We start from the raw sequence: 22,903 nt of genomic DNA, 5'->3' as shown, positions 1-22,903 counted from the left end.
ATACACAAACAATAGAACATCCTGGTTACGTACGTAACCCATGTTCCCTGAATAGGGAACGAATAGCTAATATAGACTAGTGATTTTTGGAAATACGACAGTTCGTTGGGAAAGCACCAGTCCCCGCAGGGGGAGGACGCAGCGGAGACCACCTGCTACCCAGAAAGGGGAGACCTGATGGTAAAGAGACATATGGACTGGCCCTAATGAGGGGGAGTGCTACATATGATAAGCTGGTTAGGGGTTTAGGGAAAACACGGGACCGCCTAATAAGGGGAAACACACAGTGGTAATAATGCATATGGCATCACCAAGTGGGGATGCACATAGCTGGCACCGATCCTCAATATGCATGTAGATCAAATCAGAGAACCAACTGCACACTGAGCCATGCACTCGACTCCTCCGCTGAGTTGATGCTGGGGGCCTCGGAGGAGCTCTTTAGGGTTCGCCTGAGAAAGGAAACTTACTAGTAGAGTAGAAAAAAAGCGCATGCATCTCTGGGTTAGGGAGCATGATACAGCAAGCGTTTGTGACACCGAGCTAAATTCCTCCCTGATTGATTGGAGTTACCCAATCACCGGGAGGAAACTGGCTCCACTCGAAGATTAAAGAACCTTGCGAATGTGTTGGGTGTCGCCCAACCCGCAGCTGTGCAGATATCTGTGAGAGAGGCACCGTGAGATAACACCCACAAGGAATCTACATCTCTAGTAGAGTGTGCCTTCACAATAGGAGGGCGCGGCTCGCCCTGACATTGATACGCGAGGGCGATGGCATCAACTAACCAGTGGGCCAACCTCTGTTTTGATACGGCACTTCCCTTCTGCTGACCACCGTAACAGATAAAGAGCTGTTCAAATGATTATTGTACACGGCCCCCCAGCCCGTGCTGGAGGCATCTGTCATTACGACAACATGCCTGGATACTAGCCCTAGGGGCACTCCGGCCCGTAGAAAAGCCAGATCCGTCCAAGGGCTGAGGATGCGGAGACACAGCGGAGTGATGCGCACCCGGTGCGTGCCTGCGCGCCATGCCCGTCTGGGAACTCGGTCGCGAAGCCAACGCTGAAGAGGTCTTATCTTGAGCAAACCGAGTGGTGTGACAGTGGCTGCGGATGCCATATGCCTTAGGAGCCTCTGAAAAAGTTTCAGTGGGACTGCTATTTTCCTGTGGAGCTTGTTTACACAGGAAAGCATCAGCCTGGCGCGCTCCTCTGAGAGGCGCGCAACTACTGCGACCGAATCCAGCTCCAACCCGAAATAAAAGATGCTCTGCACAGGGCAAAGTTTGCTCTTCTCTTGGTTGACCTGAAAGCCCAACTGGTCGAGGTGCCGAAGCACTTTGTCCCAGTGCATAATAAGCTGATCGCGTAATGAGTCTAGAATGAGCCAGTCGTCGAGATAGTTGAGACACTGGACACTCTGAAGCAAGCGTTTCTGCATGAGCATTTTGTGTAAATGAGTTCAGTCTGCACAGATCTAGGATTGGCCTTAACCCCCCGCTCTTTTTGGGCACGATGAAATGTGGGCTGTAAAACCCGGACCTCATCTCGGCTGGAGGGACCTGCTCAATTGCATCCTTCGCCAGAAGGATAGCAATCTCCTCTTGCAAGACAGGGGCACTCTCGGGAATAACCCTCGAGAAAAGAACACCCATGAACTTGGGAGGGCGAATAGCGAACTGAATCGCATAGCCGAGTCTGACTGTCCATATGACGTATGAGCCAACGTGTAACGTTGAGCGATGCTAACCAGGCCAGAAGAGCGCGCACTGATGACACCATCGGAGCGATCACTGACTTGCTAGCATAGGGGCAGCTCAGGATGGGAATGCTGATCCCGGGAAGCAGTGCGCCCCGAGAAAGAGCTTAAAATAAGAGAATTTCTCTTACCTTCCTCCCTGGATCCCGCAGTGAGGCCGGAGTGAGAGAAAGGAGTCCGTTCTGCTGCACTCTGAGGGCCTGAGGCGAGGGGTCCCGGCGCTGCGAGCTGGAAGACGGAGCATCCCAGACTGGCAGTGCTCGAGTTAGCGCAATCCTGAGAGAGAGGAAACTGCTCTTTTGGAAATTTGGTTGCCGCTGGCCCGGAGGCTGGCAGCGATGAGTTCAGAGTCGTTTTGGACTGATGTAATAATCCTTGGCCCCCCCACCGAGGAAAGAGCAGGTCCCCTCTTCTGCGAATGGCCCGTCACGGGAACACTTTGCGGTCCCTTTACCAGACTTAGCGGCGCCCTGGGGCGGTGGTGTCGCAGTCCCACGGGAGGCTCGGTGTTGTCGCTTGGCCGGTGGAGCAGGCAGCGGAGCAGATGTTGAAGCCGCGGGTGGACGCCCTCGGCGAGGAGCTGCCGCAGCGGAAAGGGCAGCGAGAGGAGCAGTTTTCTGAGCCTCCTCATAGATGACTTAACCTTGGACTGCTCTTTCACCGCGGAGAATTCATGGGTGAACACCCCAACGGCCAGCCTGTGATATGGGAGTATTAAGAAAGCGACCTTTGTCAACGTCACTCATATCAGCCAAGCACAGCCAAAGGTGGCATTCCTGGACCACTAATGTGGCCATCGTCTTCCCCAGGGCACAAGTAGCTGATTAATGGCCGACGAGGACCGGGCAGAAAAAGGTGCCCTCCATGCCTGCGTTAGCTCTCCGTGTACGTCCGGAAAGAAGGGGACGGGGGGTCTAGAAGGCTTTGCCTTTTTCTTCACCCCCACGTAGCACCTGTCTAAGTGGTCTGGCGGCAGTTCTGGGGGACAAGCCATCTCCAGCCCCATGGCCGAAGCAGCCCGGGATAACACGGCTAACATGTCCGATTCCAGATCCGTAACCATACTGACAACCCCAGAGGGTGGCAGGGGGTCTGGATCTTCCTCGGAGCAAGTCAACCCGCCCTCTGATGCAGCGATGGACATCACACCCCCAGTATCATCTAATGAAAGCGCGACCAGCGCGGAGGATGGACCAGCGCTCACACTCGAAGCAGAAACAGAGTGCACTGACAAGGAGCAAAGGGTCCGCGGGCCCAAATGTGACGGAGTAGCCCCCACTGTAACCTTTAGGCCTGCCCAGGTGCTAACCGCTTGGCGGGGAGCAGCAAGGGTGACTTGCCCTAATAAAAGAGCTGACCACGACCTCAGTTGCACAACAATCAAGTAATCGCAATGCAATCAACATGTTAGACCCCCAAGCATGTGACGCAATACTTGTGCCTGTCATCCGGAGCGAGGAAACCACCGAATCCAGAAACGCACGGTCGAAACGACATCTTTAAAAATACGCGCTGCACGACGGTGTGCTCTCTTAGGGAATTCTGCTCTCTGTAGAAACTGCTCTTTTAGATCACCAGCGAAACGCCAAGGGGACGGGAAACTCAGCTCAACCGCCGCTAAAACGTCTTCTACTGCACTGGTGAAGGAAATGCTTTCTTCAACGTTGGAAGTCAGCTCAGCAGAACAACAATTCTGATGAGCTGACTCGCACAGCTGACTGATATAGCCCTAATTGGCTCATCAGTTTCAGCTGTGGAGCTAAGCTCCGAAAATTCATTGGCCATTTCAGTGGCCCATGGCCCATTTTTATATCTTCACAAGTGATGGGTCGTCTAAAGTACTCCCAAAGTCTGTTTATACAGACACATGTAGGAGTTCCCTTCTGAAGGGGAACTCCAATTCACAGCACACTGGAAACAATTATTCATTGGATGTAGTACATGTTTTTAAAGTAAGAGGCTACAAACAATTTATTGAATTTACTGAACTGAAATTATTTATTTTACTGAATTTAAACAACTCAGTTAAGTAATGTTTGTTTGTTTGTTTGTTTGTTTGTTTGTTTGTTTGTTTAAATTTAGCCCATATAAATTGTTTGCAACCACTTGATTAGATTTTGATTGATCTATTTTCGAACAGAAATATCATACATAAAATATCATTAACAAAAAATAAATTTCAACATGGTCAAAAAGTGAGTAGGATGAAGCACAAGCTTATGATTTTACCACCCCATTACCACGTACATCATTTGTTTATTACTTAAACTTATTTCTTCTTGTACTCCTCTCTTATTTTTACATGAGACTTTTTTTTTTTACTTTTTTGGCATCTTTGTAATATTATATGTTTGATTTCATTTGTACCTTTACATTTTATAACATAGACCCCAAAAAAATACATACTGCAAATAGCCATTAATTAAAATTGTATCATACCTTTCTTATTTTATCCTTTTTCAATCACCTTCATCATTATATTCCTTTAATAATATATATTTATACAACTTTTTTAATTAATTATTATCCTGACATTGTTTGAGAGACTGATTCAGACTGTTCCATAGTTTTACACCACAGACAGACATACACAAACTTTTTAAAGTTGTCTTGTTTTCAAACTCCTGAAATTTAGTTCTTCTTTCAGATTATATCGCCCTTGTCTTTCCTCAAAAAACTTTTTTATGCATTTTGGAAGTAATTTATTCCTAGCTTGAAACACAAGTTTTGCTGTTTTAAATTAAACCAAATCATTGAACTTAAGTATCTTTAGTTTAAAAAAAAATAAAGGATTTGTAAGCTCCAAATACCCCACATGTTCTTTCAGTCTAATTAATTTTTTCTGCATTGTACATAAGGATCGTAAATTAGATTTATATGTATTCCCCAAATTTCAACACAATAACTCATATATGACAATGTAAGTGTGTTATATAATATATACATTGATTTATTGTCCAGGATAAATCTTGCTTTATACATTATTGCTACAGTTTTGACTAATTTTGATATCACATTATTTATTTGTGGTTTCTAATAGGGCTGCTTGATTATGGGAAAAATCATAATCACCATTATTTTGGTCATAATTGTAATCACGATTATTCAAAACGATTATCAGTTGAAGTCAAAATTATTCACCCTTCTGTGTATTTCTTTTTATATAAATATTTCCCAACTGATGTTTAAGAGAGGAATTTAAATAGCATTTCCTATAATATTTTTTCTTCTGGAGAAAGGCTTATTTGTTTTATTTCGGCTAGAATAAAAGCAAATTTAAATATTTTGAAATATAATTTAATAGTTCAATATTATTAGCCCCTTTAAGCAATATATATTTTTGATTGTCTACAGAACTACTGTTATACAATGACTTGCCTGATTACAATAATTAAGCCTTTGAATGTCACTTTAGGCTGAATATTATCTTGAAAAATATCTAGTAGAATATAATGTACTGTCATCATAGCAAAGATATAATGAGTTATTAAAACTATTATATTTAAACTGTGCTTTAACCATCTTCACTGTAAGAAAAAAACTTCAGCTATAATGAGTCAAGAGCAGTGAGGGATTTTCTCCTTTTGTTGTTTGATTAATAATAAAAACAGGTGGCAGAAGGAATATTGTGCACTGTCACTTTAACAATAGTGCGGCTCTGATATGGTTTCTCTTTTTACGTGTCTTTTGATTCTCAACTTGTTTGTTTATTACACAAATGAAGGTTAATATGAATAATCACTAAACACCACGCTCTGACACAAATGTGCATGTATTTGACAATTAAAGCACTCACATTAAGATGGCTTTGGATGTGTGTGCTCTGCTCGTCTCTGAGCCTGTCTGAGGGTAATCGGATTTTCAATTAATTGCACAGCCTTGTTTCCAACTAATTTTATGATCCAATACAACACCAAGAAACTTATTTGCATATACTCTTTCTAAAACTTTATTATCAATATGTAAATCTAAATCTCTTTATTATGACTACTTTTTAATTTCCCAAATAACATAACCCTTTGTTTTACTTATATTTAATGACAATTTCTTCTGTAGGTTTTGGTAAAATATCCCCAGAATCATCTGCAAAAAAAAAATAAAATAACTATGATATCTTACACATATCATTAATGTAAATTATAAACAATATATAAAACTGATCCTTGTGGTATGCCACAATTTACATTTAGATATGACGATTTTTTTGCTCCTCTTTTTGAAATTTGTATTAAATTATTTTCTACACTTACCTTAAAAACATGTACTTCATCTGATTATTTTTTTCAATGCAGAGATCACCTACCGAAAGATTGAACCTCCATCATGAGCTGAAAAACTGTTAAGATGAGCAACTCCATAACAGCCAGTGTATGAAAGAGAGAGTGAATGAGACTTACTCCTTGAGTATATTAGGAAGCATGGCATCAGACAGGAAACCACTTCATGATGCAAGCAGTTACCAGCATGGGGATGAAAGTTAGATAAGACCACACTTACTGACACATTCAGTTAAAGCTATGTGTATGAAGTGTGCATAATCATTTCTGATATTATAGTTTTTTATTGTCTAGTGAATCTATTGACAAATGCACTATTTTAGAGTCTTTTTTTTCATTCTCTTTTTTAGGGCTCATCATCTCATCATCATCAGAGTTTTAGCTTCTAAAAACATAGAACTCGGCACACAGGAATGGGAATATAAAAAAAGTGCACAGAGAGGTCCAAGCCATGCAATATTATAAACGTGATGTAATATCGACAATAACCGACCCATTATAAATAGGAAAACAATATGTTGTGAAAAGCACATGAAGATGCAGTGCTCAGCATATACAGTTGAAGGCCCCGTTTACACTTGTGCATTTTAGTTTTAAAATGGCGTTTTAGAATGAAAATGATCCACGTCCACACTATCGTTTCACCCAGCGTTTCTGAACAGTTCTCCATCCACACTAAAACGCTGAAAACGCACATCACAAGACCACACACACTCTCTTTGGCATGCACTGCAGCATATCTACCAAGATGAGAGCTGTGCTCGGACTGCTCATCAAGCATCTCTCGCTGGATCTAATCTCACTCTATTTGTTAAACATAATATTTCAGTCATCTTATTGTCTTTATCTAATGACATATTCCTCGACTTTGGTCTTTTGAATCAATTACTTGTTCTCAGGTAACGTGTTTTGGCTGAGCGTGAAGATAAGTTAATAATTAATGGAACCACGTACATTCTCTAGATTGATTGATTGTTTTATTTCCTGTATTGTATAAACTTATTGTACATTATACTTTTATAATGGCCATTATTGATTATTAAAACTGATATTCAGCAAAAGAGAGGGTGTGTTTCGTATTTTCAATGAAAACGAAAGGAGGCAGTAATGTTATAGGCTCCGTTTTGTTATGCATACAGTGTAGATGATCGTAGCCTGTATTCAGCACGACGCCTCAACATTTCTGCTGTCTGTTTAGTTGTTATTATCAAAATGAAAATTGGCAGTTCCTTAAATCATGTCATAATTTTATTGTTGAGAAAGTTAAAAGACGTAGCCAGGATGAAGTGAATTAGCCCTGCTAAAAAATCCAGCTTAAACCAGCCTAGGCTGGTTGGCTGGTTTTAGCTGGTCGACCAGGCTGGTTTTAGAGGGGTTTTGGCCACTTCCAGGCTGGTTTCCAGCCATTTCCAGCCTGGTTTTAGCTGGTCAGGCTGGAAAATGACCAGCTAAATCCAGCTAAAATCAGCTTGACCAGCCTGGTTTAAGCTGGACATAGCTGGTTTTGGCTGGGCTCCCAGCCTGGCTAGGCTGGTCAAGCTGGTTTTAGCTGGATTTAGCTGGTCATTTTCCAGCCTGACCAGCTAAAACCAGGCTGGAAATGGCTGGAAACCAGCCTGGAAGTGGCCAAAACCCCTCTAAAACCAGCCTGGTCGACCAGCTAAAACCAGCCAACCAGCCTAGGCTGGTTTAAGCTGGATTTTTCAGCAGGGAGGTTATGAAGTAAACTGTTCCCTTTGAAGAATTACCGGACATAATCTCGTGAGTGAAACTTTCTAAGTCTGAACTTATAAGGAGAGGATACGAGACTGTGTGTGTAGGCTACTTAATATTGAGGAAAAGTCCCAATCAGATTCAGAGAGGCAAATGTCTGCAGCCCCGCCTCCGTTTTCAGGCGTCTCCGTTTTCCCATCCACACTGACATGGAGCAGCGGTATTTTAGAATGAAAACGGCCTCTTCAGCGTTTCCAAAACGCTCCGTTTTCAGCGCTTGAAAACTCCGGCGTAGTGTGGACGGATGGCGTAACCGTAGCAAAACTTATGCGTTTTTAAAACGAAAACTCATTAGTGTAAACAGGGCCGAAGTCAGAATTATTAGCCCCCTTTGAATTTTTTTTTCTTTTTTAAATATTTTTCAAATGATGTTTAACAGAGCAAGGAAATTTTTACAGTATGTCTGGTAATATTTTTTCCTCTGGGGAAAGCCTTATTTGTTTTGTTTCGCAATAAAATAAAAGCAGTTTTTAATTTTTTAACACCATTTTAAGAACAAAATTATTAGCTCCTTTAAGCTATTTTTTTTTCGATAATCAGAACAAACCATCGTTATACAATAACTTGCCTAATTACCCTAACCTGCCTAGTTAACCTAATTAACCTAGTTACAGAAGTGTCTTGAAAAATATCTGGTAAAATATTATTTACTGTCATCATGGCAAAGATAAAATAAATCAGTTGTTAGAGATGACTTATTAAAACTATTATGTTCAGAAATGTGTTGAAAAAATCTTCTCTCCGTTAAACAGAAATTGGGGGAAAAATACATTTTAATTTATGTTTGGGAGGCTACATCCAAGTTGCCTTGTCCTCTAATTATAAGCAATGCATATATGTGTTTTTGGAATTAAGCTTTCGGGGTTATGTTGTATTAAAGCATGCAGCTATATGTTGCAGTCATTTAGTATTTGGCCTATGTATTCAACAAGAAGAGGCAACACAATTGTAATTTGCTTTAGAAAAAAAAGCATCTGAAAAATGACTAAATATAAATGTATTTCTTACATAGAGAGTTTTAAATACTAAAATTAAAAGTAAAAATCTGTAACCTGATTAACAGTATGTTTTCTTAATACTATATATATATATATATATATATATATATATATTTATATATATATATATATATATATATATATATATATATATATAGAGTAAATAACTGTAAATTTACTTTCCCTGCATAAGACTTCACATTTTATGCTTTTTTTGTTGACATTGTTCCTTTTTAGTGTTTGTTTTCTCTTCAGTTATACACATTTGAGTTTTATGTAACATTTAATGTTGATAAATTATGTTTATTGCATTACTTTAATTGGATGTGTGTTACCATGATGGTGCTTGTTAGTGTGGTTGGTAGGGTGCTTAGGGTTGTGTTTATGTCTGTTACAAAGTTATGTTGTGTATTTAGTACTTCTAAACATTGGTGTCTGTCAAAAAATAATATGAAATACTGTAATGTATCTTAAAAACTAGGAATTAATTTAACTTTCCTACTGTATATGCCTTTACAGTGTACATACCTTCTTTCACCACTGAGATTTAAATACACCATCAACAACTAATTTACTTCAATTACTACTTGTGAGGCGGCACGGTGGCTCAGTGGTTAGCACTGTTGCCTCAGAGCAAGAAGGTTGCTGGTTTGAGTCCCAGCTGGGAGTTTGCATGTTCTCCCCGTGTTGGTGTGGGTTTCCTCCGAGTGCTCCGGTTTCCTCCATAGTCCAAAGACATACTCTATAGGTGAATTGGAGAAACTAAATTGGCCGTAGTGTATGTGTGTGAATGAGTGTGTACTCGGTTGCAGCTGGACGGGCATCCGCTGTATAAAACATACTCTGTATAAAGTGGCGGTTCATTACACTGTGGCGACTCCTGATGAATAAAGGAACTAAGCTGAAAAGAAAATGAATGAATGCTGCTTGTTTAAATGGGGTTGTCATTGTTATTTGGATTTTCAGGAGATCAATTGATCAAAGTATGCAGTTGCCTTTGCTGTAATTAGCAGAACTAAAAGCGTATGCACTAAAAGGTGAACTGATGACCAAGCCATGTGTGTGTGTTCGTGCATGCGTGCTTGTGGCCATCTTTTGGCTTTGACAACAGGTAACAATGCACAATCATCAGGGTCTGAAACCTTGAGGTTAAAAATGTACTTTAATTTATACCAATCTGAGGAACAAGGAAAGCCCAAGAGAGAAGTGAGGAGCGTGGTAGATGTATGAACCACTAAACATGGCAATTGTGATGATTAGCAGGAAACAAAAGTTATAACAGTCATGTTTCTGATTAATTGGCAATTTTTAATTCAAGTTAAATGAATTAATCCCCAAGTTAAATGAAATATAGACAAACCAATTTTTTAATTGCATTTTAGAGTGTTTACAGACGAATTACCAGTTTGTAAACACTCAGGATGCGCGCGCAGCGAGGTTGCAGAAAAAACGGGAGCACTAGCATTTACAGCGAGGGAATGACATCCGAAACAGTACAGAGTTTGTTGTTGTATTAGAGATGAGTTATATTTTTTAAATGATATAAATATTATTTACATTATGCTTTTAGCATATTAAAAAAGCTTGTCACCCAATGATAAGCACAGTTATTCTGCAAAATTAACGTTAAAGTGAGTGACGTTCGTCTGACAGTTTCATTTGCGGTAGCACCCTCCTAATGGATACTGAATAAGACTAAAGCATCCAGCTCGAAATATACAACTCATCTCATTAAAACTCCAAGTCATTTTACAAGAGCAGTTAAAGGCCTACAAGTCTTTGGATACCTACAATTTTGTTCTGTGTGGTCATGTGCAAGAAATAATGCTCCATGATTACCAGATTCAAAACTTTGTAGTGCTAAAAACTGAGGTTCTGCCTTGCCAAAGACAAGGAAAAAAGACGGAGCGATACAAGGCCTGGGTAATCATACACAAGCAAAACAACTGCATTCTGACAGCGAACTGCACCTGTATGGAAGGGTGTGTGAACTTAGATTTTTACTGAGCTTTTAGATATTTCATTCTAAGCATTCAGTGTCGGCAGTTAAATTCACCATATTTAACTGTTTTTGCTGAAATCATTGCTGCAATCAAAAACGAGTATTGTGTATGATTCAGCATAGCGTGAACTTACCTGACATGAAATGAGAACTGCAGTGTCCAGGAATTTTAATTAGGTCCTCACTCCATTCAGCTCTTCTGATAGCTGTTAGCCAAAGATGTCTGCAGTTGGCATTGAAAGCAGTGTGGTGTACAGTAAAAGCTAAGTTTTCTATTTTTGGACTTTCGATTTTGGCATCCTACTGCACAACACAACATGTTTGCTATTGCAACCGTTTTTTTTTTTTGCAACTGGTATGCGTGGTAGAACCCATGTGACGTAGGTTGGTAATTTCCCTATAAGATTGATTGGAAGTGAAACACAATCTCTTTATATGACAATAAGTTTAATTAGAATGATATTATGTATACATTAAAAAGTCAGAGGTTGATTTGGCATCTGTGCCAGACTGTATAACTTATCAGTGTCTGCCGGGACTTCAGAAATGGTATAGTAAACATGGCACAGTTTGTCCTAAAAAACAAATTAGAATATAAATACCTACAAAATGTAATGATATTATAGAGCAGGGGTTCACAAACTCAGTCCTGGAGGTCCGGTGTCCTGCAGATTTTAGCTCCAGCTTGCCTCAACACACTTGCAAGGATGTTTCTAGAGAGCCTAGGGAGAGCTTGATTAGCTAACCCAGGTGTGTCTGATTCAACATTATGAACCTGCAGGCTCAGGGACCCAACTGCATGCTCAGACCAGCACTTCCAGACCTATTGTTAGGGTTATCGTTAGAATTAGGGTCACTTGTCCGATGTTGCTATACTTGCTATAAAGTTCAGGTCTGACCGTGTAATTGCAAGATGTCCTCCCTGCAGTCTGCAACCATGATTATGTACTGGACCAGGTCCACTGCGTAGTGGACATTGTACAGCCCCTTAAGGTAATGCCAATGCTACTTTGACGGTTGGGTTTAGGGGGAAGTTTAGGCATTCGTCCATTACATAGTAGACCTGGTCTAATACGTCATTAAGCTGCGGGCTGCAGCGAGGACTTTATCTGCAGTTGGGTCTCGAGACTTGCCACTTTACCTGACCTAACAGCAGGTTGCACTGCCTAAGAAAACAATAGGTCTGAAAGTGCTGGTTTGAGCGTGTAGGTTTGAGCGTGCAGTTTGGTCTTCAGACCTGCAGCTTCACCCTACTCGTTTGATTGGGGTTGTAGCTAAAACCTGCAGGACACCTGATCCCCAGGATCGAAATTGAGAACCCCTGTTATAGAGAAATAATGAGTAACTGAATACTAGCTGAAAACACATCACCTCATTTTCTTCAGAACATTCCTTGTTGTCATCATTATCATCTGGCACTGAAAACATTATTATAATAATCATATTAAGCATGTAACCAGCTTCGGAATCTATACTCCATTATATTAATTAGTGTATCAGATGATGACTTACCCGAATATTGCTCTGGTTTTGAGGGTTTCATACTAAACATAATAAAAGTACAATTTTTTGTGTGTATTCTATATTCTTCAAGCACTACAGGATGTTATGAAGTACACTAGAAAAGTCTTACCTCATCTTCCTTGGTTTCTGTCCTGATGAAATAAATTATACCAGTGTGTTAAAGTTTATTATGAAAGGCCAGATTTCCAAATTATCACCACACTTCCATATTATAATTTAAAACTATATTTGATTTTTGACAGAAATGAAATTTAGACATTGAAGAACAGAAGTGAAGCATGTTTGATAGATTAAATACGGTGGCTGAGAGAGCTCAAACGCACTGAGATTAAAAAAAAAAAAAATAAACCCATGCAAATGAAAAACACTAGCAACTGGAAACATCTTAGTAGTTGTCTTGTCATTGACAACTACTGGGCCTGCTGGGTAGTTTAAATAACAAAAACAAATGCTATCTCACGCCAGTTTGTAACTTTTGCATTTCTCTTATTCGTAAAATTTAGTACAATTTGATCGTCCCGGTTATTGAAATATACATTTGTTTATATGGCAGTTAAATAATTTATCTGTTTTTTTCTTTGCAATCTGTAAATTGTTTTATTTTATCCTTTATACAATAAAAAAATGTTTCAGTAAATTTGCTAAAATTTAAGTGCTTGCAAACAATTTATGTGGGCTGATTTTAAACAAACAAATTAAATTAAACATTACTAAATTTGATTTGTTTGTTGCTCAGCACAGTACAGTATGTGTGGCCACAAGGAGTTCTGGATGTGTAAAAAACTTAAGCCATCTTAGATAAACCTGTGAAAACAGACAATGAAATGTCTTGAAATATTGGAGGTTAATGTAATGTATGTACAAACACTTCTGTTAGTAGCCAATTAATCACTTTTAGCCATTCTATTGGCAGTATAACATGCATGACCGAACTACGAATTAACCACTAAACTGACGAAACATAAAATAATTAGATTTTCTTATGAGGTGCGGCTGTACATACATGTAGGCTACTTTCATGATTATATCTTTTTTCCCCATGTGCTGACTAATAAATGTTTTTAAGATGTTTCTAGATTTAAGATGTTTAAGATTTTTGACTTAATAGTTGGCCTAATAAGAATAACACATGATTTTCTGAGCATTAAATAATTGCACAGATTTTTGTAACTAATCCGCATAAATTGTGCATCTTTAACGAAAACTTACTCATGCAGAAGAGACAGATTCCCAACAATCCACTCAGCACAATTCCTCCACCGGTGGCTGTCAGTATCATGATTATCCACGATTCTTTGAAGCAAATCAGATTGAGAAGATCATTTTATGCAAAGTTTTCAGTTCAGTTACTGATTGATTGTTAATAATTACTTGTTGCTGGTGTTCTGTGTGCATCAGATGAATCATTAACAACTAAAAGGTGCAAAAGAAACCGAAATTTGATAAAATAATACAGAAATGAAACTTGACTATGATATTTATTAAAATAGCTTCTAATTTTTGCAGTATCTCATAACTCACCCACTGTCATGTTCATTGTGATGTTTAGAGGTTGTGAAGATTGAGCCGTTTCTAAAATACAATAACAATTTTGTTGATTGAATCATTATTAAATTTAAATAAATATTTTCCACGTTTTTTCCTCATGTATTGTTCAAAAAGATATAACGTGCATAGTTTCATCTGCAAACCCTTCAGACAATCAAATAATTATTAAATACAAGAGTTTTTTTACCTCCAAACTAAACTATAAGGTAACACTTAAACAACACAATGCAACTTCAACTGTTCCCTTTATTATTTTGAGCAGAATATTTTGTTATATATAGTTTAAATACAGTGTAATTTAGTTTTTATATTTTAGAATTAATTATACGTATAATGTTGACATTTAATAGTTACATATTTCTTGCTGGCTTGCATATTAAATCATAGAGTTAATGTTTCTCAGATTAGACCGCAATCACACAGAGTCAGTCTATAAGTTTACCAAAAAATGATCTGCTTTATGAATAAGTGTTTTATTTTATCAGGCCTGTGGTTGAATCTATACACATTGTGCCTCATTTAGTGAGGTCAAATAATGAAACTCAGAGTTTCAGATCCTCATAATCACAGAAGTGCTGCAGGAACAAATGCTCTCAGTGATCAGAGTTTTAAAAAGTACTTACCCGATGTAGAGTTTATTGTGCTGTCAGACCACATGCTAGACTTTGTGGCTGTGATATTCTGAATGGTTGAAATGCTTATGAACATAGTATTGTTGGTAAAGATGGAATTGTCTGGTGTTGTTGGGTTTTGTTTAGTAGTCTCCTCACTCACTGATGTTGAATCTGCACAGGATTTAGCCAGGTTATTACAGTTTTATTCATTGCTTTGGCACATATATCTTAACATTCTCGAAGCTGTGCATGCAAATCTCAAAACTGCTTGCTAGAACTTCAGAACTTGATATAGTTACTCCCCCAAAACTAAATTCATGCTTTAAAACCTAGTTATTGTGTCAGTAATTTGGCCAAGGCAACCAAAACAAAAAGTGAATTCGTCATCGTGTGAGCCTCACTGCTCAAAATCATTTGCTGTTTTTTTAACATGAAAGTCAACCATAGAAATTTAGGTTTTTAAAATATCTGATATTTGTTGAGAAGTGTCAATAGTACATAGAAAAAATATATGAACATTTGTATTTATACAGTACATTTATTTTTGTATGAATGTGTTACATGTTAAGTGCAATTCTGCTTGTCAAATTACTGTATACTCAGAAAAAAGGGTACGCCAGATGTCACTGGGGTACCTAAACTTGTACCTAAAAGATCCATATTAATACCTCAAGAGTACATATTAGTACCTAAAAAGTAAAAAAAAATTCTCCTAAACTTTTTAGATACTAATATATACTTTTAAGGTACCAATTTGGACATTTTAAGTGCAAATGTGTACTTTTTGAAAAGCTACCACCCCAGTGACAGCTTGCGTACCATTATTTTTGAGCGGTATTGTACAGTATGTGTCATTTTTTATGTTACCACAAATACACAAAACAAAATAGGCCGACACAGAGGTGCAGTAGGTATTGCTGTTGCCTCACAGCAAGAAGGTCGCTGGTTCAAGCTTCGGCTGGGTCAGTTGTCGTTTCTGTGTGGAGTTTGCATGTTCTCCCTGCGTTCGCATGGGTTTCCTCCGGGTGCTCCGGTTTCCCCCACAGTCCAAAGACATGCGGTACAGGTCAATTGGGTAAGCTAAATTGTCCGTAGTGTATGAGTGTGAATGGGTGTGTGTGGATGTTTCCCTGGGATGGGTTGCGGCTGGAAGGGCATCCGCTGCTTAAAACATGTGCTGGATAAGTTGGCAGTTCATTCCGCTGTGGCGACCCCAGATTAATAAAGGATTCAGGATTGTATAAGTTCCCCATTCTCAAAAAAAATGTATGATTGTGCTGTGGACAATCTACATGTATATGCTACCAAAACTAATCTGTTAAATAGATGATGCAAGTTGTATTGCAATTATAGGTCTTTTACTAATTTAACAGACATTACAATGTCAATATCAGATATTTATGGTGTAAATGTGTGTGTATACAAATGTTTGATAATTGAATAAATAGTTTTGAGTGTGATGGCTTACATGATGAAGAAGGTGTGAAGTGTTTGACACTTTAAATGAGAATCAACTCAACAGTTTTAATCAACAGGCAATATATGCAATTAGTTTTTTCCAAACTACAGACAATTGTACTTACTGTTTGCACACAAGCATTTGAAATTTTCTTAAGTCAATATGGAAGTTTGATGTGAAGCTAATTGTTCAGAGATCTAAACTTATTGTTTTGAAAAATACACATTTCAATCAAGGATTGAGCCAAAGCAACTGAGAAAACAGTAAAAAAATCACCACAAAAATGATAGATTATAGGTAAACTTACATAATGTTGATCCTTTTGTTGTACTTGTTACCTGAACTTGTACAGGTAGAAAAGCTTTAGAGAGAAAAATACATCACATTAATATATACACATATATACATAAAAGCATTAGCCATCCTGTGAATTTTTTTTTGTCCTATTAACAGAGCAAGGATTTTTTTTCACAGTATTTCCTATCATATTTTTTTCTTCTGGAGAGTCTTAATTGTTTTATTTCGAGAATAAAAGCAGTTTTTAATTTTTTTAAAACCATTTTAAGGTCAGTGTTATATAGCTCCCTTTAGCAATATTTTTGTTTTCGATTGTCTACAGAACAAACCATCGTTATACAATGATTTGCCTAATTACCCTAACTTCATAATTAACCTAGTAAAGCCTTTAAATGTCACTTTAAGCTAAATACTAGTATCTTAAAAATATCTTGTAAAAAACAATGTATTGTACTCATGGCAAAGATTTCATAAGATTGTATGAAACTGTATATACATATATAAATTAATTAGCATTTGCTGACAATATTCCTGATTGCATACCTGTTAGGTTGTATTTATTACTGTATGGTGAACGTTCAGATGATATTGAAGTTCCAGAAGAATAATTGCAGCTCATCACTTTACTCTTAACTGACATTAGTTTATTAAGCAAATAATGTTCCTTGAACGTAATAACACACTGTGTTCGTCCAGATGGTTTATAAGTCTTAAGAATTTGTTTATTTTCGTCTCCAATTAAGAGAAAACAAGTATAACCAGCATTATCTGATCCTGGTATTTCACAGTAAACTCTAAATTCTCCATTTGGAGAGTCATAATTTACTGTAATCTCCGGCTTCTTATCTGCAAAACAGAACAAATCCAAACACATTAATGTAGAAGAGCCAAACTATGATGAAAATAATCGCGATGAGAGAACAACACAGTCATGAAAGATGCTAAACAGTGGAATTTACCCAGAGAAAACCTCTTTTTTGCATCTGTGATGTAGTGAGGTTGAACAGATGATCTGTCTTGTGCTTCATATCTTATATTTGAGTTATTCTGCGCTGTTGATGGAGATGTCGTCAACCACAACTGCTCGAACAATGCTGTAAGAGAAATACAGTACAGTATAACAAATTCACATTAAAAATAGATTCTTTATTGGTATTGATGTTTCAATGAATATGCTTATACAGCCGAAGAAATGTAAGTTTTAGATTTAGTTCTTGTACAATATTAAAATATTAGTCTATTCATTTTCATTCATTAATTTTCTTATTCATTATTCTGTAAAACTTATGAAATCGAACAGCATTTTCATGAACTCAGCAAAAAGGTTTTCAAAATCTCACATTAAAATTGGGTTCTACCAAAGGAAATGTAACAGATAAAAGTGTAGTTTGTGCAAGGAGTGTAGGCTAATTGTTAGTTTTGTTTGCGCCTTTGTGATCACTAATGAGACATGAGTGCTGTGTGAGGTGAGGTTTGTGGCTGATGAGGCACTGACTCTTTCACAGTCAGGTTTACAAACATATTCACTCAATATATTTGACAACTACCGATTGTGTTTCATATCTCATATCAGCATTATTTCTAAACACGTAGCAGGTACATATTGGGCCACAAAAGAATTTATAGCGATTAAGGCCCAATCCCAATTCTACCCCTTAGCCCTTCCCCTTACCCCTACTCCTCGTTTTGTGCATTCATGTTAAGGGGAAGAGGTGTCCCAATACTCTTTAGCTTAAAGGCGTAGGACTAAAGGGAAGGACTAGATGCCCCTTGAAACTGAGATTTTTCAGTACACCACTCGAAAACAAGGGGTACGAAAATTTCCCAGAATACACCAGCCTGCATAGCTACACCTGGAAGTCAGGAGATGCACAAACTAGTATTTTTTGTCATTATGAATTTCACAAAAAATAAGCATGTGTTTTAAAATATTCATAACCGTGTTCATGTTTTACCATCATGACAACATTCTGACACTCGATGACACTCTCAGAAAAGTCTAGTGGGTGGAAATTAACTTTTTACAGTGTCTGCTATAACTTTAATGTTGTTTTTTGTGTGTTTACATAGATGGATATGGCCACAGTGTAAATGCACAATACAGTTACGATCTTATTCCCCCATTATATCATTATGGTAACATGATATATGCCTTCAGTGCTTTCCTGAAGATAAATAGCAAAAAATAAAGCAACTGGAATCACTACAGCAGTTACGATCATCCAATCTCATATGAAGTAAGAGATTGGGATGACGTGTGCAGGTGCTGTTGCCCCATTTCTTAGGGGTAAATTTTGAAGCCCTTCCTCTTAACACTCTGTTTGAAGGGCCTAGAGGAAAGGGGAAGGGGTAGGGGTAGGGGTACAAAAACAGAATTGGGATGGGGCCTAAATAGGTCTCCCAAAAAACACCCAGAGTCTAGTTCAGTCACATGCACAGAAAGGGCTCAGCCTGTGCAGTGCACATGCTCTTTTTTCTATTGGATAAAAAGTGCCCTTATACTAAATGTACTAAAGTGCCCACTAGTCCACCAACAGTGGACCAACGAAGTGTGGTCAAAAAATTGAGTTGTATTCAAGCACACATCCTGTTCTTATGCTCCATATGAGGATGCAGACATCTCCAAAACCTGACAGGTGGACAAATCTAAACTTGTTTTTATTTAAACAAAGATAAATATGCATATAATTAATAATACTGCTAATAATATCATTATACAAATGCAAATTGTCATGAATAAACTGAAAAAAGCCTCCCAACATGAAGGCATGGAGGCAGTGGTTTTTATATTTTTGTAGGAAATAATATTTTTTGTAACATTTTAATCCATTATTCTTCTTCATCTGTAAAGATAGCTGCGTATTGCCTTACATTGCTGTGTGTATTAAGCAATGTGTAGGCTTTTAAGGCACACAAGTAATGTGCTCTGCGCTGGACTTTAGACTTGCTTTTAGATGTATAGTCTATTTTAGTTCCTCAAAATAGCAACACGTCAACAAAGTGCTTCAACACACCTCTTTTATAGACCAGCACACACACAACATGGCGCAAATAGATTTACTTTTTAAACAAGGTGGCACAAAATGGGAAAATTAGGGTTGCATTGGTCTGAAAATGGCAACAAAATTGCACCAAACACATCTTGCGCCTTATTGCGCCGGGTGTATGATAGGGCCTTTAATCTCTATACTGGGTTTTGCTTTTGCTACAATGCAAAAACTGTCATATGTCATACAGTATATGAGAACAAAAGGAAGTTAAAGTTCAGTAGATAACCAGAAATACCTCAGTAGTGTATATCAGACCACATGCATGAGAAAGAAACTGATTCTATAACAGAGCATACCTATAATTCAATTTGATGATGATGATAACAGCTATGCTTTTATTTTTAGTTTGGTGCTTTTGCTCACAACCTAGACACAAAACAAAGAACTAAAACAAATGCATACAACACATTACACATACTACAGTTATCATAACATTACAAATACATTATGAATTATGAATTCAGTTAGAGATACGTTTTAGATTTATATTTTATACTGTAGAAGTGTTGGTAATAGTAGTAGTTTTAGTTATTGTGTGTTACACTACACAAAAATGAACAAGCGTGAGCTTGGAATTATAAAATAAAAAGCTTTAAAACATTTTATTTTGCTTTCATGTTTATTTCAAGTAACAAACAACTAACATAACTGTTATAGTAATCCATTGCACACATGCATGTCAGTCGAACATAATTCATTCTTATATAAAACGCACACTTTGTGTTTGTAATCGCACAAGCATTAAGTAACATTAGTTGATGTTACTTAAAAAATGAGTTTAAATGAATTTAAGCCTTAAAATGAAAGAAAATGAACTATACATAATTATAAAAATTAAGTTGTTAACTTAAAAGATCTAAGTTACAATGGGTTTACTCACTTTTTTAAAGTCAGCTTGTTGATTTTAAGGAAACAAGTTTTCTCACCTTTTTAAGTATAACTAATCACTTTTTTAGAGCATGTATATTCATTTAACAATAGTGCACTATAAATTATCTAAAAAGCAGGCATTTTTCATTTCATCAAGTGACTATTTTCACAAATGTCTTGACAGGGTAAACATAGCTCCAATACTTTATTTTTTGTATTTTTTGTATACTGATAGCAGCTGAAACCAGTTCTGAAAATATTACAAAAATATGCATGAACTATACTATAGAAGATGAGAAAAGACACTTGTTCTTAGACCAAATTTAATGTATAAAACTTAAATGCACTTACATTGAGGCAAAACCTCAAGAAACAGCATGGAGATGAGGAAGATGTGCAGCATCATGTCAGCGTCACATGAAAGAGAAATCAACTGATGTACAGACACCCACATCAATACTTATGAGGAAGTAGAAAGCAATGAAAGGAAAGTGACTGTATACAAACTAAATAACTCAATATGTCTGTATAGCATTAAACACATTATCAGAACCTTCAAGTATATCAAAGTGTTGGAATCTTCTGACGTAGAATATAAATCTTAAATTCTCATTTTCATTTGTTACAATAATTTGTATATTTTAACCATTCAGGTTTATAGAAGTGGTTACAAAGTGAAAGCGATGTGGGCTAACTAGCGAAAGATGAAGCTGCAAAGACATGATATCTGCTGCCTTAGCTAATAAAACAACTGCATATACTCCATTGATTGATACTCAAAAGGCCCTATACTTCATTGATAGGAGGTATGTGGCGTAGGTTAAATCGAAATAAACTCCAGAAATTGTTTTATATGCTTTATTTCCCATAACGTATACCTACAATCAGAACGGCCATATTGACCATATATGGAACAGTCATGAACATTACTGCAGCCTGCTCTCTCTCTCTCTCTCTCTCTCTCTCTTTCTCACACACACACACACACACACGCACGCAAGTTGTGTTGAAGATAAAATTTAGGCTAAAATATAAATTATTAAGCTATAATGTCAAAGAAACACATTCAGGACAGTGTATTGCACAAAAGTGTACTGTGTATTGTTCTTTCTCTTCAGATAAATCATGCAATAAGAGCTGAGTAATTGATTTTTAAACAATTAAACGATTCTTAAACATGCATTTTGTACTATGTATAACTTATACTCAGCATTCTACATGTGTGTTTCACAATAAACATGATAAATTAAGAATAGATGCAATTAAACGTGCCTTCCGCTTCTTTAGTGTGGAGCTGAATAAATGTATAATCTGTATATCCTGTTTTGTGTTTTGATGAGCCTCTGAACAAGTGGCTCATGAAGTCGGTTCATAGCAACATATAGAAAACTATCTGCATAGTCACACATACATAGTAAGTTTAATATGAACATAGATATCCTTAAAAATAACTAAGGAAGGAAAAAGATAATTGTTGTGTGACTAAGAAACATTGTGGCTTGTTAAACGCAGCCTGAGGCATGCATATTAATGATCTCAGAACATCATATGAATCTGTGTTTTGACTGCTGGTCTCATGACATGGCTGCTCGTCAGGTACAGAGTAAAATGTGAGCTAAAAGCCATGCAACTTTTGAGTTGAGGGTGTTTCCCATGAGTCATGCAACAGTCTGTTTTGTGTTCTGATAGGTTTATTTGTTTACCAGGGTTTTACTCTTGCTTAACTTACCTGAGGACGAGAAAACACTGATCTCTTATTATTCTACTATGCCTGGGTATACACAGATTTTCTTTATAGGGCACTTTTAATGCTTGTAATTCAAATTTAAAAGGACCATGTTAATAAGTGCACCAAAAATCACAGCCTAATACAACCCAACCTAATAGGTTACATATAATTGAATATACCTCAAAGCATGAAAAAATGTCACATGACCTTCTGTAAATTCCTGGATTACACAGCAGATGGCGCTCTCTTCAAGATTCCTTTGCTTGTCAGGCTGCAGTTATTTTATGAAAAATGCATTAAAATGGTAATATATTTGGTGTGTGGGGGGGGGGGGTTCTATGCAAATAAACATTAAATTATAATATATTCATGTGATACAAATAACATTTTTGCATCATTATTACTCCAGTCTTTACGCCCCATTCACACGGGGCTTCAGCATCAACGCTTGACAAAGGGCGTGTCTGAAGTGACTGACGCGAACGTCATAGCAGCATCAGCCAATGAAATTAGTCAGCAATAGGCCACTGTCTGAGCTGGTGTATTTGCATACAGCGATCTGATTGGCTGACATTTCATTTGCCGCTTGAAAAGTTGAGCAAGTCCCAACTTCTGCAGTAAGCAACACCTCTGCAGCGGCGCGACAGATCCACAAAGCAGTTCGGCAACACCTGACGTCACCCATTCAAGGTGAATGGGAAGCGTTGACGCTGAAGCCCTGTGTGAATGGGGCGTTAGTGTTGTGGAATCCTTCAGAAATCATTCTGATATGTTCAACACTCTTCAGGGCAGTATGACACCAACCATATTTGTTCCTTTAAATATTTATGATATTTAAAAAGTAATAAAGCTGAATAAATGATTGGTTTCAGCTTTTTTGAACAACTCCAAACAAATACCATAAAATAACGAAGTATGACTTGTTTTGTTGTAAATGTACATCAAAATGTACATGTACCCTAAGTTGCAGTTTTCAGAATCGTTAAAATGTAGACAAC

General features: G+C 37.5%; 1 protein-coding gene and 1 long non-coding RNA gene across 2 annotated transcripts in view; one reads left to right on the top strand and one right to left on the bottom strand.

Annotated features, from left to right (window-relative positions):
• The window catches only part of LOC147841852 (uncharacterized), a 202,938-nt gene that overhangs the window by 161,027 nt on the left and 19,008 nt on the right, over positions 1-22,903 (top strand). The window lies entirely within an intron of this gene.
• On the bottom strand, positions 11,243-20,605 carry LOC137496656 (uncharacterized). Its single transcript, XM_087274298.1, has 12 exons — positions 20,528-20,605; positions 17,216-17,350; positions 16,800-17,102; positions 16,267-16,320; positions 14,510-14,671; positions 13,860-13,910; positions 13,710-13,751; positions 13,548-13,631; positions 12,448-12,469; positions 12,327-12,358; positions 12,186-12,232; positions 11,243-11,389 (listed from the first exon to the last, which is right to left on the bottom strand). The coding sequence occupies exons 1-12, from the start codon at positions 20,580-20,582 to the stop codon at positions 11,288-11,290; spliced, it is 1,089 nt and encodes a 362-aa protein (XP_087130424.1). The 5' UTR covers positions 20,583-20,605; the 3' UTR covers positions 11,243-11,287.

The sequence above is a fragment of the Danio rerio genome, chromosome 11, assembly GCF_052040795.2.
Source record: "Danio rerio strain M-AB ecotype USA chromosome 11, GRCz13ab, whole genome shotgun sequence".
In the NCBI taxonomy this organism is placed as follows: Eukaryota; Metazoa; Chordata; class Actinopteri; order Cypriniformes; family Danionidae; genus Danio; species Danio rerio.
Note: the sequence above shows the minus strand (reverse complement) of the source record. Positions and strands in the feature narration are given on the sequence as shown.

Excerpts from the sequence above, each read along its gene's own strand:
- LOC137496656 (XM_087274298.1), bottom strand. The coding sequence starts at position 20,582 with ATGATGCTGCACATCTTCCTCATCTCCATGCTGTTTCTTGAGGTTTTG. Across the intron at positions 17,103-17,215 it reads AAAAAAGAGGTTTTCTCTGG|ATAAGAAGCCGGAGATTACA; the intron begins GTAAATTCCACT and ends TCTGTTTTGCAG. Across the intron at positions 12,470-13,547 it reads AATCTGTCTCTTCTGCATGA|GACAGAAACCAAGGAAGATG; the intron begins GTAAGTTTTCGT and ends TTATTTCATCAG.